Source organism: Cebus imitator, unplaced genomic scaffold (assembly GCF_001604975.1).
Source record: "Cebus imitator isolate Cc_AM_T3 unplaced genomic scaffold, Cebus_imitator-1.0 Scaffold6, whole genome shotgun sequence".
NCBI classification, from domain to species: domain Eukaryota; kingdom Metazoa; phylum Chordata; class Mammalia; order Primates; family Cebidae; genus Cebus; species Cebus imitator.
This window is the reverse complement of record NW_016107321.1, coordinates 7,203,311-7,216,681: the sequence shown is the minus strand read 5'-3', so window position 1 is coordinate 7,216,681 and position 13,371 is coordinate 7,203,311. Positions and strand designations below refer to the sequence as shown.

At 47.3% G+C, this 13,371-nt stretch overlaps 1 protein-coding gene across 4 annotated transcripts in view; it reads left to right on the top strand.

Annotated features, from left to right (window-relative positions):
* ZDHHC14 (zinc finger DHHC-type palmitoyltransferase 14) overlaps positions 1–13,371 on the top strand; it is a 305,991-nt gene that overhangs the window by 213,952 nt on the left and 78,668 nt on the right. For all 4 annotated transcript variants that reach the window (XM_037741941.1, XM_037741934.1, XM_017538670.2 and 1 more), the window contains exon 3: positions 4,879–5,037. In XM_037741941.1, the coding sequence (XP_037597869.1) occupies positions 4,879–5,037 (159 nt within the window). The remainder of the gene's footprint in view (positions 1–4,878; positions 5,038–13,371) is intronic.

Genomic DNA, 13,371 nt, shown 5'->3' with positions numbered 1-13,371 from the left:
ATATATAATATATATATTATATAATATATATATTATATAATATATATATTATATAATATATATTATATATATATATATTTTAAAGAAGACTGCAGGGAGGGGCATACCTTTTGGAGCCCCTGAATCATGACATGTGAGTCATGGGTACTGTCTATGAATGACAGCAGCCCTGCTAGGGGGCAGAACAGCACAGCTCTCCAGATACCCTGAGCTGTTCTAAATCACCAAGTGCTCTGCGTGAAAATGCTTGGGTGCTGGGTGTGTTCTGTGATGCAGCCCCTCACCTGGCTAAGCTGTGTTCTCTAAGTTTAGCTCTTTATCATGCAAGTGAGTGTATTTGAGCACATAATAAAGAGGCACATAGAAATGTGTGGACTGGGGAGTATTTACCGGCACCCCACAGTGGGGTTCTCCAACCTGAAAGTTTCAATCACTGGGGAATCTCAGTGAAATGCAGATTCCCATTCCATAGTTGAGACAAGCCGAGAACCTGTTTCTCTGCTAGGCTGTTAGATGATATGGATGCTGGTGGACCACGCTTGGAGCAGGGCTTCTCATCTTTGGCTGCAGACTCCCGTCTGTATTAGTCCATTTTCACACTGCTATAAAAAACTACCTGAGGCTGGGTAATTTATAAAGAAAAGAGGTTTTATTGGCTCATGGTTCCACAAGTTGTGCAGCAAGCATGGCTAGGGAGGTCTCAGGAAACTTACAATCATGGAGGAAGGAAAAGAGGAAGGAAGGAAAAGAGGAGGGTCTTAAATGGCCAGAGCAGGAGGAAGAGGGCACAGTGGGGAGGTACTACACACTTTTAAGCAACCAGATCTCATGAGAACTCACTATCAGAAGAACAGCAAGGAGGAAATCCACCTCCATGATCCAAAAACCTCCCACCAGGCCCTTCCTCTGATATGGGGATTACAGTTCAACAGGAGATCTGGGCAGGGACACAAAACCAAACCACATCAACATCTCTGAGGAGTTTGTAGACATCTTAATGCTTGCTATGGTTTGGCTATGTCCCCACCAAAATCTCATCTTGAATTGTAGTTCCCATAATCCCCACGTGTCATTGCGAGGAACCCAGTGGGAGGTAACTGAATCATGGGGGCGGTTACCTCCATGCTATTCTCATGATAGTGAGTTCTCATTAGATCTAATAGTTTTATAAGAGGCTTTTACCTGTTTGCTTGCTTGGCGCTTCTCCTTCCTGCCGCCATGTGAAGGATGTGTTTGCTTCCCTTTCTGTCATGATTGTAAGTTTCCTGAGGCCTCCCAAGCCCTTCAGAATTGTGAGTCAATTAAACTTCTTTCCTTTATAAATAACCCAGTCTTGGGTATGTCTTTATAATAGCATAAGAATGGACTAATAGTAAATTGGTCCTGGGTAGTGGGGCACTCCTATAAAGATACCTGAAAATGTGGAAGTGACGTTGGAACTTGGTAACAGGCAGAGGTGGGAACAGCTTGGAGGGCTCAGAAGAAGACAGGAAGATGTGGGAAAGTTTGGAACTTCGTGGAGATTTGTTGAATGGCTTTGACCAAAATGCTGCTAGTGATGTGGACAATGAAGTCCAGGCTGAGGTGGTCTCAGATGGAGATGAGGAACTTCTTGGGAACAAGAATAAAGGTGACTTTTGCTCTGATTTAGCAAAGAAACTGGTGGCATTTTGCCCCTGCCCTAGAGATTTGTGGAACTTTGAACTTGAGAGAGATAATTTAGGGTACTGGTGAAAGAAATTTCTAAGCAGCAAAGCATTTGAGATGGGACAGAGCGAAAAAGTTTGGAAAATTTGCAGCCTGATCATGTGGTAGAAAAGAAAAACCCATTTTGGGGGGAGAAATTCAAGCTGGCAGCAGAATTTGGATAAGAAACAAGGAGTTGAATGTTAATCACCAAGACAATGGGAAAAATGTCTTCAGGACATGTTGGAGACCTTTGCAGGAGCTTCTCCCATCACAGGCCCAGAGGTCTAGGAGGAAAAAAATGGTTTCCTGGGTCAGGTCCCGGACCCCCGTGCTGTGTGCAGCCTGTGGACTCTACCCTAGCCACTCCAACCATAGCTAAAAGGGGCCAAGGTACAGCTCAGGCTGTGCCTTCAGAGAGTGCAAGCCCCAAGCATTGGCAGCCTCCACGTGGTGTTGGTCCTGTGGGTGCACAGAAGACAAGAACTGAGATTTGGGAACCTCTGCCTGGATTTCAATAGATGTTTGGAAATGCCTGGATGTTCAGGCAGAAGTTTTCTTCAGGGGTGGAACCCTCATGGAGAACCTCTGTTAGCGCAGTGTAGGAGGGAAATGTGGGGTCAGAGCCCCCACACAGAGTCCCCACTGGGGCACTGCCTATTGAAGCTGTGAGAAGAGGGCCACTGTCCTTCAGACCCCAGAATGGTATGCTCAGAAAAGCTGCAGACACTCAACACCGCCTGTGAATGCAGCTGGGACTGGGGCTGTACCCTGCAGAGCCATAGGGGTGGAGCTGCCCAAAGCTGTGGGAGACTATCTCTTACATCAGTGTGACCTGGATGTGAGACATGGAGTCAAAGGAAAATATTTTGGAACCTTAAGGTTTAATGACTGACCTATTAGATTTTGGACTTGCACAGGGCCTGTAGCCTATTTGTTTTGGCCAATTTCTTCCATTTGGAACAGGTGTATTTACCCAATGCCTGTACCCCCATTGTATCTAGGAAATAAGTAACTTGCTTTTGATTTTACAGACTCATAGATGGAAGAAACTTGCCTTGTCTCAGATGAAACTTTGGACTTGCACTTTTGAGTTAATGCCGGAATGAGCTAAGACTTTAGGGAGCTGTTGGAAAGGCATGATTGTGTTTTGAAATGTGAGAACATGAGATTTGGGAGGGACTAGGGGCAGAAGGATATGGTTTGGCTGTGTCCCCACCTAAATCTCATCTTGAGTTGTGGTTCCCATAATCCCCACATGTTGTGGGAGGGACCTAGTGAGAAGTAATTGAATCACGGAGGCGGTTACCCCTATGTTGTTCTTGTGATAGTGATCTCACGAGATCTGATTCTTTTATAAGGGGCTTTTCCCCCTTTGCTTGGCACCTGTCCTTCCTGCTGCCATGTGAAGGATGTGTTTGTTTCCCTTTCTGTCATGATTGTAAGTTTCCTGAGGCCTCCCCAGCCCTACAGAACTGTGAGTCAACTAAACCTCTTTCCTTTTTAAATTATTCAGTCTTGGGTATGTCTTTATTAGCAGCATGAAAATAGACTAATACAATGTCCCACACCAATGAAAGAATCTCTGAGGGCAGGACCAGGATCTTAGCAGTTCTGCTCCATGATTCTTGCCCAGGATGAGTTGGTGTTGTGTGACAGGCCTGAGTGGGTAACGGGACTGATTCCTACCACTTTGGAAATGAACCAAAAATATCTTGCAACCATCTTTGATAGTGTGTGCTTTAAGAGGGTGAGAATTAAAATGAACAGTTATCTTTAACATTACCAGCTCTGATGCTCCCCAGGACTGATCCAGTCCCTTAGGTCTGGCTTGCATCTGTCAGCCACAGAATCTCAGCTGCAACCCTCATAGAAGTTCTTGCTATTCTCCCTCTGCCCCTGTGCTCCTGTTCTTTACTACACAGCCAGCTGCCCCAGATTCTTCTTGTTAAGGCTAATAGGGCTGTGAGGGGTCTAGGTGAAATAAAACTAGAAGTTTTATCTTCCCAGAGAGGAGGGGTTCTCAACCCTTGCCCACATGAGAACAACCAGAGTCATTCTGATTTAATGGATCTAGGGCAGGGCTCACACCTTAGGGGAGTTTTAAAAGCTCCCTTTTGATCCTAATGTGAAATCAGAGACTGTAAGATAAAATGGAAATTTAAAAATTCAATGTTTGTATTTTCATTGACATTTTTAGAAATGGTTCTGAAAATCAAAGGTGCTATTGAGATGATAAAATGTAGAAATGGCTTTTTTTTTTTTTTGAGACGGATTGTTGCTCTGTCGCCAGGCTGGAGTGCAGTGGTGGCATCTCAGCTCACTGCAACCTCCTGGTTCAAGAGATTCTCCTGCCTCAGCCTCCTGAGTAGCTGGGATTACAGGAATGCATCACCACACCCACCTAATTTTTGCATTTTTAGTAGAGATGGGTTTTACCATGTTGGCCAGGATGGTCTTGATCTTCTGACTTCGTGATCCACCCACCTTGGCCTCCCAAAGTGCTGGAATTATAGGTGTGAGCCACCTCGCCCAGCAGAAATGATTCTCAAAATATACATTTAATGATTTTTCAAAAATGTATTTTTTACAATCTGCATTATCTCCCTCCCATTCTATACTTGGCATTTTTGAGGAAGCCGATGGGCAAAGTGAAGGGACCCTGGAGCTGGATTTGGAGTCCAGCATTCCAGGACAGCGAATTAGGGTGGTATGTTAATTAGGGCAAGGCTAGCAGCTGTAACAAGTAACACTCTAGCCTCCCCAGGTTTAAAGAAGGAGTTTAGGCTCACAGGCCTGTGCAGGCAGGAAGAGCTCGGGGAGGCCCTCCTCTGTGCAGTCAGGCAGGTCCCCAGATGTGGCTCCCAAGGTGGCCTGGGGCCTCTCCTGTAACCTGCAGGGAGGGGAGGGGGAAGAAGGAATGGGGCGGGGTTCCACAGGGAGGGCCTGGCTGGGCGGGGCTACGTGTGCGGCATTGGCCAGAGCTCAGTCACGTGGCCCCTGGCACGTGTGCAGCAAAGGAGGCCGGAGTCCCCGTGGAGGGCGAGTCCCGGAACTGGCCCGAGTAAAGCGTGGGTACCCGGGCCCTGCCAGCCGCTGTGCCTGCCGCCCCCGAAGCTCACACTCCAGGCAGATGGGTCCCGCCGAGGCCCAGAGAAGGTCTGAAGGGTCGTTTTCTTCTTTCCTCCACAGATATCGCAAACGGCACCAGTTCAGGGGGGTACCGCCCGCCTCCCAGAACCAAAGAAGTCATCATCAATGGCCAGACCGTGAAACTTAAGTACTGTTTCACCTGCAAGATTTTCCGGCCCCCTCGCGCCTCCCATTGCAGCCTTTGTGATAACTGCGTAGGTGAGTAGCGCCTGGGCGGAGCCTGGCGGGGCCGGGGCCTGCGGGTGGGCTCTGCACGTCTGCATCCCCGCGCCATGGAACACTCAGTAATGGTTAATATTTCAGCGCGTTTGCCTCTTGCCACTGATCCGGTTCACCTGACCTAGACTCACCAAATCTCTTTTGTGTTCTCTTTACACCCTGCACCGCCCTAGGCCGCGCCTCCCCCAGTACAGGCACCCAAGGCTGGTAGGTCAGCAGGCACTGGAAATAAAACCGTGTCCCACCAGGTCCCTCGATTGCCACGGGGCTGGCCGCACACCTGCGGGAGGCATCCTTGTGCAGGTGTTTGTCCCGATTCCTCAGAGGGGCTGGGTGCTTTAGATCCCCAGCCCTTCTAGGGACAGGAAAAGAGGCAAGGTCTGAGAGACTCCTTCCCCAGGAGCTGGAGTTAAGGTGTGTACACTTCCCGGAGACCACCAGGGCCTCCGCTCTCTGCCTCCCAGCTTCTGCCAGGACAGGCTAGGGAAACAGGCAGAGGGAACTGAGAGTCAGAGGTCTGCAGCTGTAAGGCTGGGCCCCACCACCGGCCCAGCACTGGCCTTCTACAGGTGACCCGGGCCCAGCCCCGTGATTATTTGGCAAGGGCCTCTTGTCACTGCAGACTGAGCGCTGCTCCGCACACCCACAGACCGCCTTCTCTCTGTGGCCTCTGTGGCTGGAACTGTGAGAGATGAGGTTGGCAAGGAGATAGCAGGACACCCAAGTGACAGGAAGGGAAGCAAGAAGAGGACAGAAGCTTTCCCATGGTGGGGAGACTCTCAGCCTGCCTCCAGCGGAAGTGACCAGGGATTCCTGAGAGAATAAGCAATGGAAACCCCGTTACCTGGTACCTGAAAGGATAGAGGCGCACCTCAGAACAAACCTAGTTTCCCTGAGTGACACAGCACTGATCGGCAGCACTCTTCATGAGTCTTAGAATTTGTAGTCTCAATTCTTCTTGAGTGGGTTTATCCCAAGCACAGTAAATAAATGTCACTTTGCATGGGAGAGGAGAAAAGAAAAATGCAGCTTCCCAGGCCGTTCAGAAGAGCAGTTTTTTTTATTAAATAAGTTTGGAAGTCATACGGGCCTCCTTGAGGAAAATAAGATTTTATAATGGATGTCCTGCTGTGCAAAGCGGTCTTCCATTTATTTGTCTTAAATTTACTTTACCCTAACTTTAATAATCTACAGTTTGGCACACAGCTCGTGTTTTCTCTGTCAGGCCTCGTCTTGGTTTTATTAACGTAGGTAAATGACTTTTAGCCCTGCCTCCCCAGCAGAACAGTATGGAATGTGTTCTGTGTCTCCCATGTAGTAAGTAGCTGTCAGTTAAGAGCCTGATATCTGGCACTATGGCCTAGATTCAAATACCAGCTGAGTGACTTAGGCCAGGCACTGAAATGCCCTATGCCTCAGTTTCCTCATTTCTGTGGTGGGGTCGATAAATGCCTGCTGCATGGGATGATGGAGAGAATAAATGAATGAATGGGTGGAAAGAGCCTGGCGTGTGGCAAACGCTGTGTAATTGTCAGCTGCCAGTGCTGTTGTCACTCCTGCTCCCTTGATAGTTTTGATTGGCTTTCTCTGTACAATATCTTGATCTTGTATAAATGCAATGACCAAAGCCACACCTAGTTCTCCATGGGTGGGGAGCATACCAGGATTTCTACAAGGACACACAACAACCTTTGTTTGATTACCGATACCCTTCCTAGTGACACCAGCCACAGTGTCCATTCCACACTGATCTTGGGGACAATTTAAGCTGAAGGAGCACAGCATCATAAATATCTCTGGGGGAACAGTCTCCCTGTAGGAGTTCTCAGGACCCTTTCTTGGGTTGTAATTTTGACCTCCAAGCCTTTGACATGACAGGATAGTCTGTGTCTCACACCTGCGCACGTAAACTGTTCTGTCATCCTGCATGCCTTCTCCTGGAGGGCTCATGCCTTATTCTAGTCCATATTTTGGTAGGTAGGGTATTATCTACAAAACGAAAGGGCCTGCTGGGCACTTCCTTCTCTTTATCATTTATACAACTTTTTACTCATTTCTAAACACCCCAGTGTTTCCACTCATGTATCCTCTGTTTCTTGTCTCTAGGCTAGATTTTTTTTTTTTTTAATTGAGATGGAGTCTCGCTCTGTCACCCAGGTTGGAGTGCAGTGGTACGATCTCGGCTCACTGCAACCTCCACCTCCTGGGTTCAAGTGATTCTCCTGCCTCAGCCTCCCATGGTGGCAGGTGCATGCCACCATGCCTGGCTAATTTTTTTGTATTTTTCTTAGAGATGAGGTTTCATCATGTTCACTAGGTTGGTCTTGAACTCCTGGCCTCCAGTGATCCATCTGCCTTGGCCTCCGGAAGTGCTGGGATTATAGGTGCAAGCCACTACTCCCGGCCTAGGCTAGATTTTTAATCAGAACCAAAACTTTCTTTCCAATTTCCTGTGACTTACTGTTTTAAAATTCCTTTTGGATTATTGTCAGAGATGTTCCAAAAGTTCATATAGTCGCTTGCATTTGTTCCCTCCCATTACCCATAGGTGTACATGTTCCTTAAAGAACCCGGATGAATGAGATTCATCACAAATATCTATGCCTTCCCCTGGTGACGGTGTACTTCTGCATGTATGATAGGGTCCTCTCCTGTGCACTCTACCAGCCATGAACCTAGGAGCCACCAGCCTGTAATAGGCCAGGAGCCAGGCCTCCACCCTTCTGGTACATCAAAGTCATGGTGGCCACTCAGCACCCGCAAGCAAGCATGGTGGTGGCCTATGCATGGGAGACCCAGAACAGGAAAGAGAAAGGGAAAGGAGAGGAAGTGGGGAAGTTTGGGGTGGGGCCTAGAGGCGAAAGACTGGAACCCAGGAGCACACCACAAGCCACAGCCTCTGAGTGGTGCTCAGGGTCAGCTCCATGGGGACAGCTGAAGACATAGTATATGACTGATCTAAAGTAAAGCTGCCCGCAGGGCTCCTCAAGACACCATCCAGTGATTCAAAACTGCATAGCTGCGGTTTTCCAGTTAATTGCGGGACACGGGGGCCTTGGGTGTGACTGATGGGCAGGACAGCGGAGTGGACTTTCTGCGATCAGAAAAATAGAATGGAAGGCAAATGTCTCCCACTGAGAAGTGGAATTGCAGAATTAGCCATGATCTTATTTTTAGATGGAAAGTTTTTACTGAAAGACTTCTTTTTGCAGCAAGGGAAATAGTACAATGGTGTGCTGGAAGCCAAGGTGGGAACCTATGGCTTCCCTTACCTTGTAATGAGTGGGTTTGAGCTGGTCCTTCCCAAGCACAATAAATAAATGTCACTTTGCATGGGAGAGGAGAGAAGAAAAATGCAGCTTCCTAGGCCATTCAGAAGAGCAGTTTTCTTTATTAAATAAGTTTGAAAGTCATAGGGGCCTTTTTAGATGAGGACCGAGGAAAGAGCTTTCTCTGGTCAAACAGAGCTGGTTGGCAGACTCTAGTGGCTGGGGACCTGGGTCTGAGGACACACAGACCAGGGCTGAATCCTGGTCCTCTCACTCATTAATACTGGAACCCCGCAAGTGGTCTGGACACTCCCAGCTGTTACCACATCTGTAAAATAGGAGGTGATCCTAGTGCTACCTCCTAGGTTTCTTTTGAAGATTAACTGGGATAGTGCCCCCCACAGCACCCAGCACAGACAGGCCTCTGGGACACTGAGGGGTCGGTAAGCGCATGGCTGGCCATTAATATTCTCATCAGCGATGGGAATGGTTCCGTCAGTGCTCCCGAGTAGCTGATTCAAACGAGAAGCGTCTTCACAAGGCGGTAGGAATCGCCTTGTTTCTCTGTAACCTGGAAGGATTTAGATGATCTGCCATGATAGACGTGAATATATTTTCTGTCTCTCTCTGACTTTGTCCCTATTGCCTGTTTCTGTCTGTCTCTTCCTCCGAATGCTTGTCTGTCCCTGGTTCCCTCTGTGTCTCATCATCGCATTGCTTCTGCACATGTGGGACACTGCATTTGGGTTGTTTATTTATCCAGGCGGGCTTTGAGGTTATGGAATATTTTTAAACAACCAACAGCTGGGGCCGGAGAGCCACCTCTTCTCGCTCAGATCCTCATATCCCTCAAATCATTAAAGCGAGAGAAACTGAAGGGGCTGAAGAGGCAAAACATGGGCCTGTGAGACGCTCTCAGGCTCGCTATGTGTGTTGTAAAGCCCCAGGTGTGTGCTGCCTTCGTTTTTTCTGACAGGGTGGGCCCTATGAGGGATGTCTGTCCTCTGGTGGGCCCTAGTCCAGCCTCAGAATGGCCAGCAGCTTTTACTGGAATTGGGTATTTTTAGTACAGCCTAAACCTATAATAAGAATGGATTTACATGAACTAGATTTAATCACACACTGTGACCAAACTAATAAGAAAGTTTGCTAGACAGTGAGATGAAGCAATGCAACCATTTACGACTGAGATACGTAGGAGTCCACCTGACTCTGGCCAGACTCAGGCAGCTTAGTCTCGAGGCTGAGAGGTGGCCTCTGGAGGCAGCTGCTACCTGGGTCCCAACCCTGCTGTCCTGTCTGAGCAAGGGGACTGTCTCTGCACCTGTGATGCCACATCTGGAGGGGCTGTGAGGACAAAGGAAGTAGCACATGGAGCTCTCAGGCCGTGCCAGCACCCAGGGGCATCAAGCAGCACCAGCCTCCTCCCCCATTCAGGGTGTGCCCTGTTCCCTTGTCTTCTGTCCTTTCTGGTATGGGTGCCACAAGGAGCCTCCAGGTACCCTCTGCAGGGACTCCACGTCCAGTTGCTTGTATTTCTGGCAGGGCTTTTCACCCTCTTTTAATTAGCTAGGCATGGTGGCGCATGCGTGTAAGCCCCGCTACTTGGGAGGCTGAGGCAGGAGAATCACTTGAACTTGGGAGGCGGAGGTTGCAGTGAGCCAAGACAGCACCATTGCACTTCAGCCTTGGCAACAAGAGTGAAACTATGTCAAAAAAATTTTTTAAAAGCATAAATCCTTACAAGCTCCCTTTCTCGTTCTCCCACCTCTTTCTGGCTGTGCTCTTCCTCTCCCAGGCACCTGATGGCATCTTACTGCACGCTCTGCCCTCTGTCCCCCAGCATCTCCCCGCTGTCCCTCTCCTGCTTCCTCTGTGTGTGGGCTTCTGAGCTCAGACTGCAGAAACCTTGTGCGTTGTGTACACTCTGCCATGTGCTGCACACAAGAACCCGGCCACTGCCTCACAGTGGTGCATTAAGAGGTTGGACACGGCAGAGGTTTGGCCCTGCAGCTGCCTTCTGGTGTAGATTAGCACTCAGGAATGTCCTTGCAACTATTTGGGTGTGATGAGAGGGCTATTAATTTCCCATAGGAAAGCAAGTCATGGGAGGGGAATGAAGGGAGCTGGGATTTGTATCCTCCTAGGAACCAAAACAAACAGGACTTCAGTCTGCCTCCTGGTTTCCAGTATCTCTTCATTTCACCAGCGTTGAATGGGCATCTGTGTATTAGGCACTGTGACAATGACTAGGTATGTGAAAGTAAGAGACAGTCCCCAGGGATCATTATTAAGAGCAGACCAAGGAGAACTCAAAGCAGACAGTATTGCATTTATCATATCAAACAGGTTAAAGAATAATTTTATATTGGTTAAGAGTAGAATGAAGTCATCACTATTTATGTACCAAATAGCATTGCATCAAAATATATAAAGTAAAAGTTGTTAGAAAATGCAAAGGCAATTTGTTACATACATAATGGCGGTGAGAAACAACAGCATATATCTGTTTTGATGGCTCAGGTCAACAAGCTGTAAGTAGAGTATACAGTGTATAAGTATAATAAATATATGTTGAACTTTGTTTTTACAGAGTGTACTTATTATGTTCAACCATCCATGAAATATTTACAAAAATTAATCATATCCGGCCCAAAACATTTTCCAACTTTCTAAAAGCAGGTATCAGACTGCAAATGTCATCTGGTGATACAATAAAACTAGAAATGAATCACAAAGATATAAATGCACAAACATACCTAACTGTAATGCTTTTTAGCAAAACAACTTTAAAAACTTTTTATAAATCTTTCTAAAGAGGCTTTTCCTAAATCTTGGGTGACAGAAACTTCAAAACTGCAGTTGTAGAATATTTAGAAAATGGCAGCAAGAACAATGCAAAAGAAAACCATGCCATTCAGAATTCTACATTTCAAACCTAAATAGTTAACCTAAGCAGAAGAGGGACTAACTGGAAGACTGCCAGGTTGCCGGTAGAATCAGCAAGGAGGCTGGAGAATGAGGCTGAGAAACAGGAACAGTGGAGGAGGCTGTTGCACCTGCAGCAGGATGTGCGGGAGGAGGTGCCACAGGTAGGACGTTAATGGCTCCATCACTGAGTTTCCTCTGCTGCAGCTGTCGACTCGAAACTCTGACTCTGTCTGCAGAGACCGCAACTCACCACAACTCCATTCAGAGACCTGGGTGGGAGCCCCTGGCCAGCCAGGCGAAGGCAGCGACTGCCCCAGACTCGGCATTTATGATGAGGATGGGAGGGTGGGGCCCGGCGTTCCAGCTATTTTGGGATTCTCCCCACACAGGAAGTTTCCTTTAATGGTGGATGGCCAATGAAATAAAATACTTCAGAAAGTCTAGCACAGAAAACAAAACTGAACTTAGAAGCAAATAAATGAACAAAGCATCCATCTCCAGAAGGCAGAAAAAGAGCAGCAAAATAAACTTAAGGGAAAGCAGAAGAAAACAATGACTTGGAAAACAGAACAACCCATATGATGCCGAATCTAATTCTTTAGAAAACAACCAACCAAGAGATTAACATCTGGTAAGACAAAGACAATAAAAAAAGTGGAAATAGCAGATTCAAATGAAACAAATACAGGTGGGATTTTTTTCTATATTATTGGGAAATATATTATTTTGCATGTTGTGTTACTCTGTGCCAACTGATTTGGAAAATCTCAGTGAAACATGATTTTATAGGAAATGGGCCAAGGGATGAGTAGGAAACTGGAATTGATTACTGACTGTGAGAAGCTGAAGAGTCTGATGAAGAACCATGTGAGAAAGGCGCTGGACCCAGGCAGCTTACTTCCTGTGTTCTGAGGAGTGTCTGAGAGCTTCTAAAAGGCTGAATGGTTTTTCAGTTCATTTCACCAAAATAATATAACGCCAACACCAAAACCTGACAAAAATAACAAGCAAAAAAAAAACCCCATCCTTATTGATAAACGTTACAACAAGCCAACATGAAGACGAAGCAAACTTAATCTAGCACGATAATAAAGAATTAGTCATGACGTGGAAGGGTGTATTCCAGGAATGTGATTTTTTTTTAACATTAATAAAACTGTTAGTATATCAATAGGTCAAAAGATAAAAGGTATAAATGATCATGATATTAGGTACTTAAAGGGGATTTAATAAAATGTGACATTTGTTTCTTTTTTTGTGTGACAGAGTCTTATTCTGTCACCCAGGCTGGAGTGCAATGGTGCAATGTTGGCTCACTGCAACCTCCACCTCCTGGGTTCAGGCGATTCTCCTGCCTCAGTCTCCTGAGTAGCTGGGATTACAGGTGTGCACCACCAACCCCGGCTAATTTTTGTATTTTTAGTAGAGACAGGGTTTCATTATGTTGGCCAGGCTGGTCTCGAACTCCTGACCTCAAGTGATCAGCCTGCCCTGGCCTCCCAAAGTGCTGGGATTACAGTTACGAGCCACCACCCCTGGTTGTGACATTCACTTCTAACTGTAGACCACAGGGTATGAAGATTGGGAGGTGTGGTAGGCAGAATTCTGGCCCCCATGACTGCCACTTCCCCCTCACACCCCCTGGGTTGCTCCAGTGATTGTCACCTTGCTTGACAAAAAGGACTTTGCAGATGTCATAAAAGGTGACTGGATTATCCAAGGGGCCCAATGTAATTCCAGGAACCCTCAGGAGCCGAGCCAGAGCGATGCCGTGGCCAGGGGAGCTGCTCCACCTGCAGTCAGGACCTATGCGGAGCTCTAGGCTGGTGGCAGGATTCACTGCCTTCCATCCTGCTCTGAAGGGGCACCCAGGCCTCCTCCTGCACCGCATCGTGAGGTCAAGAGATCGAGACCACCCTGACCAGCATGGTGAAACCCTGTCTTTACTAAAAATCCAAAAATTAGCTGAGTGTGGTGGTGCACACCTGTAATCACAGCTACTAGGGAGAGTGAGGCAGGAGAATTGCCTAAACCCAGGAGGTGGAGGTTGCAGTGAACCAAGATCACATCACTGCACTCCAGCCTGGGCGACAGAGCAAGACTCCATCTCAAA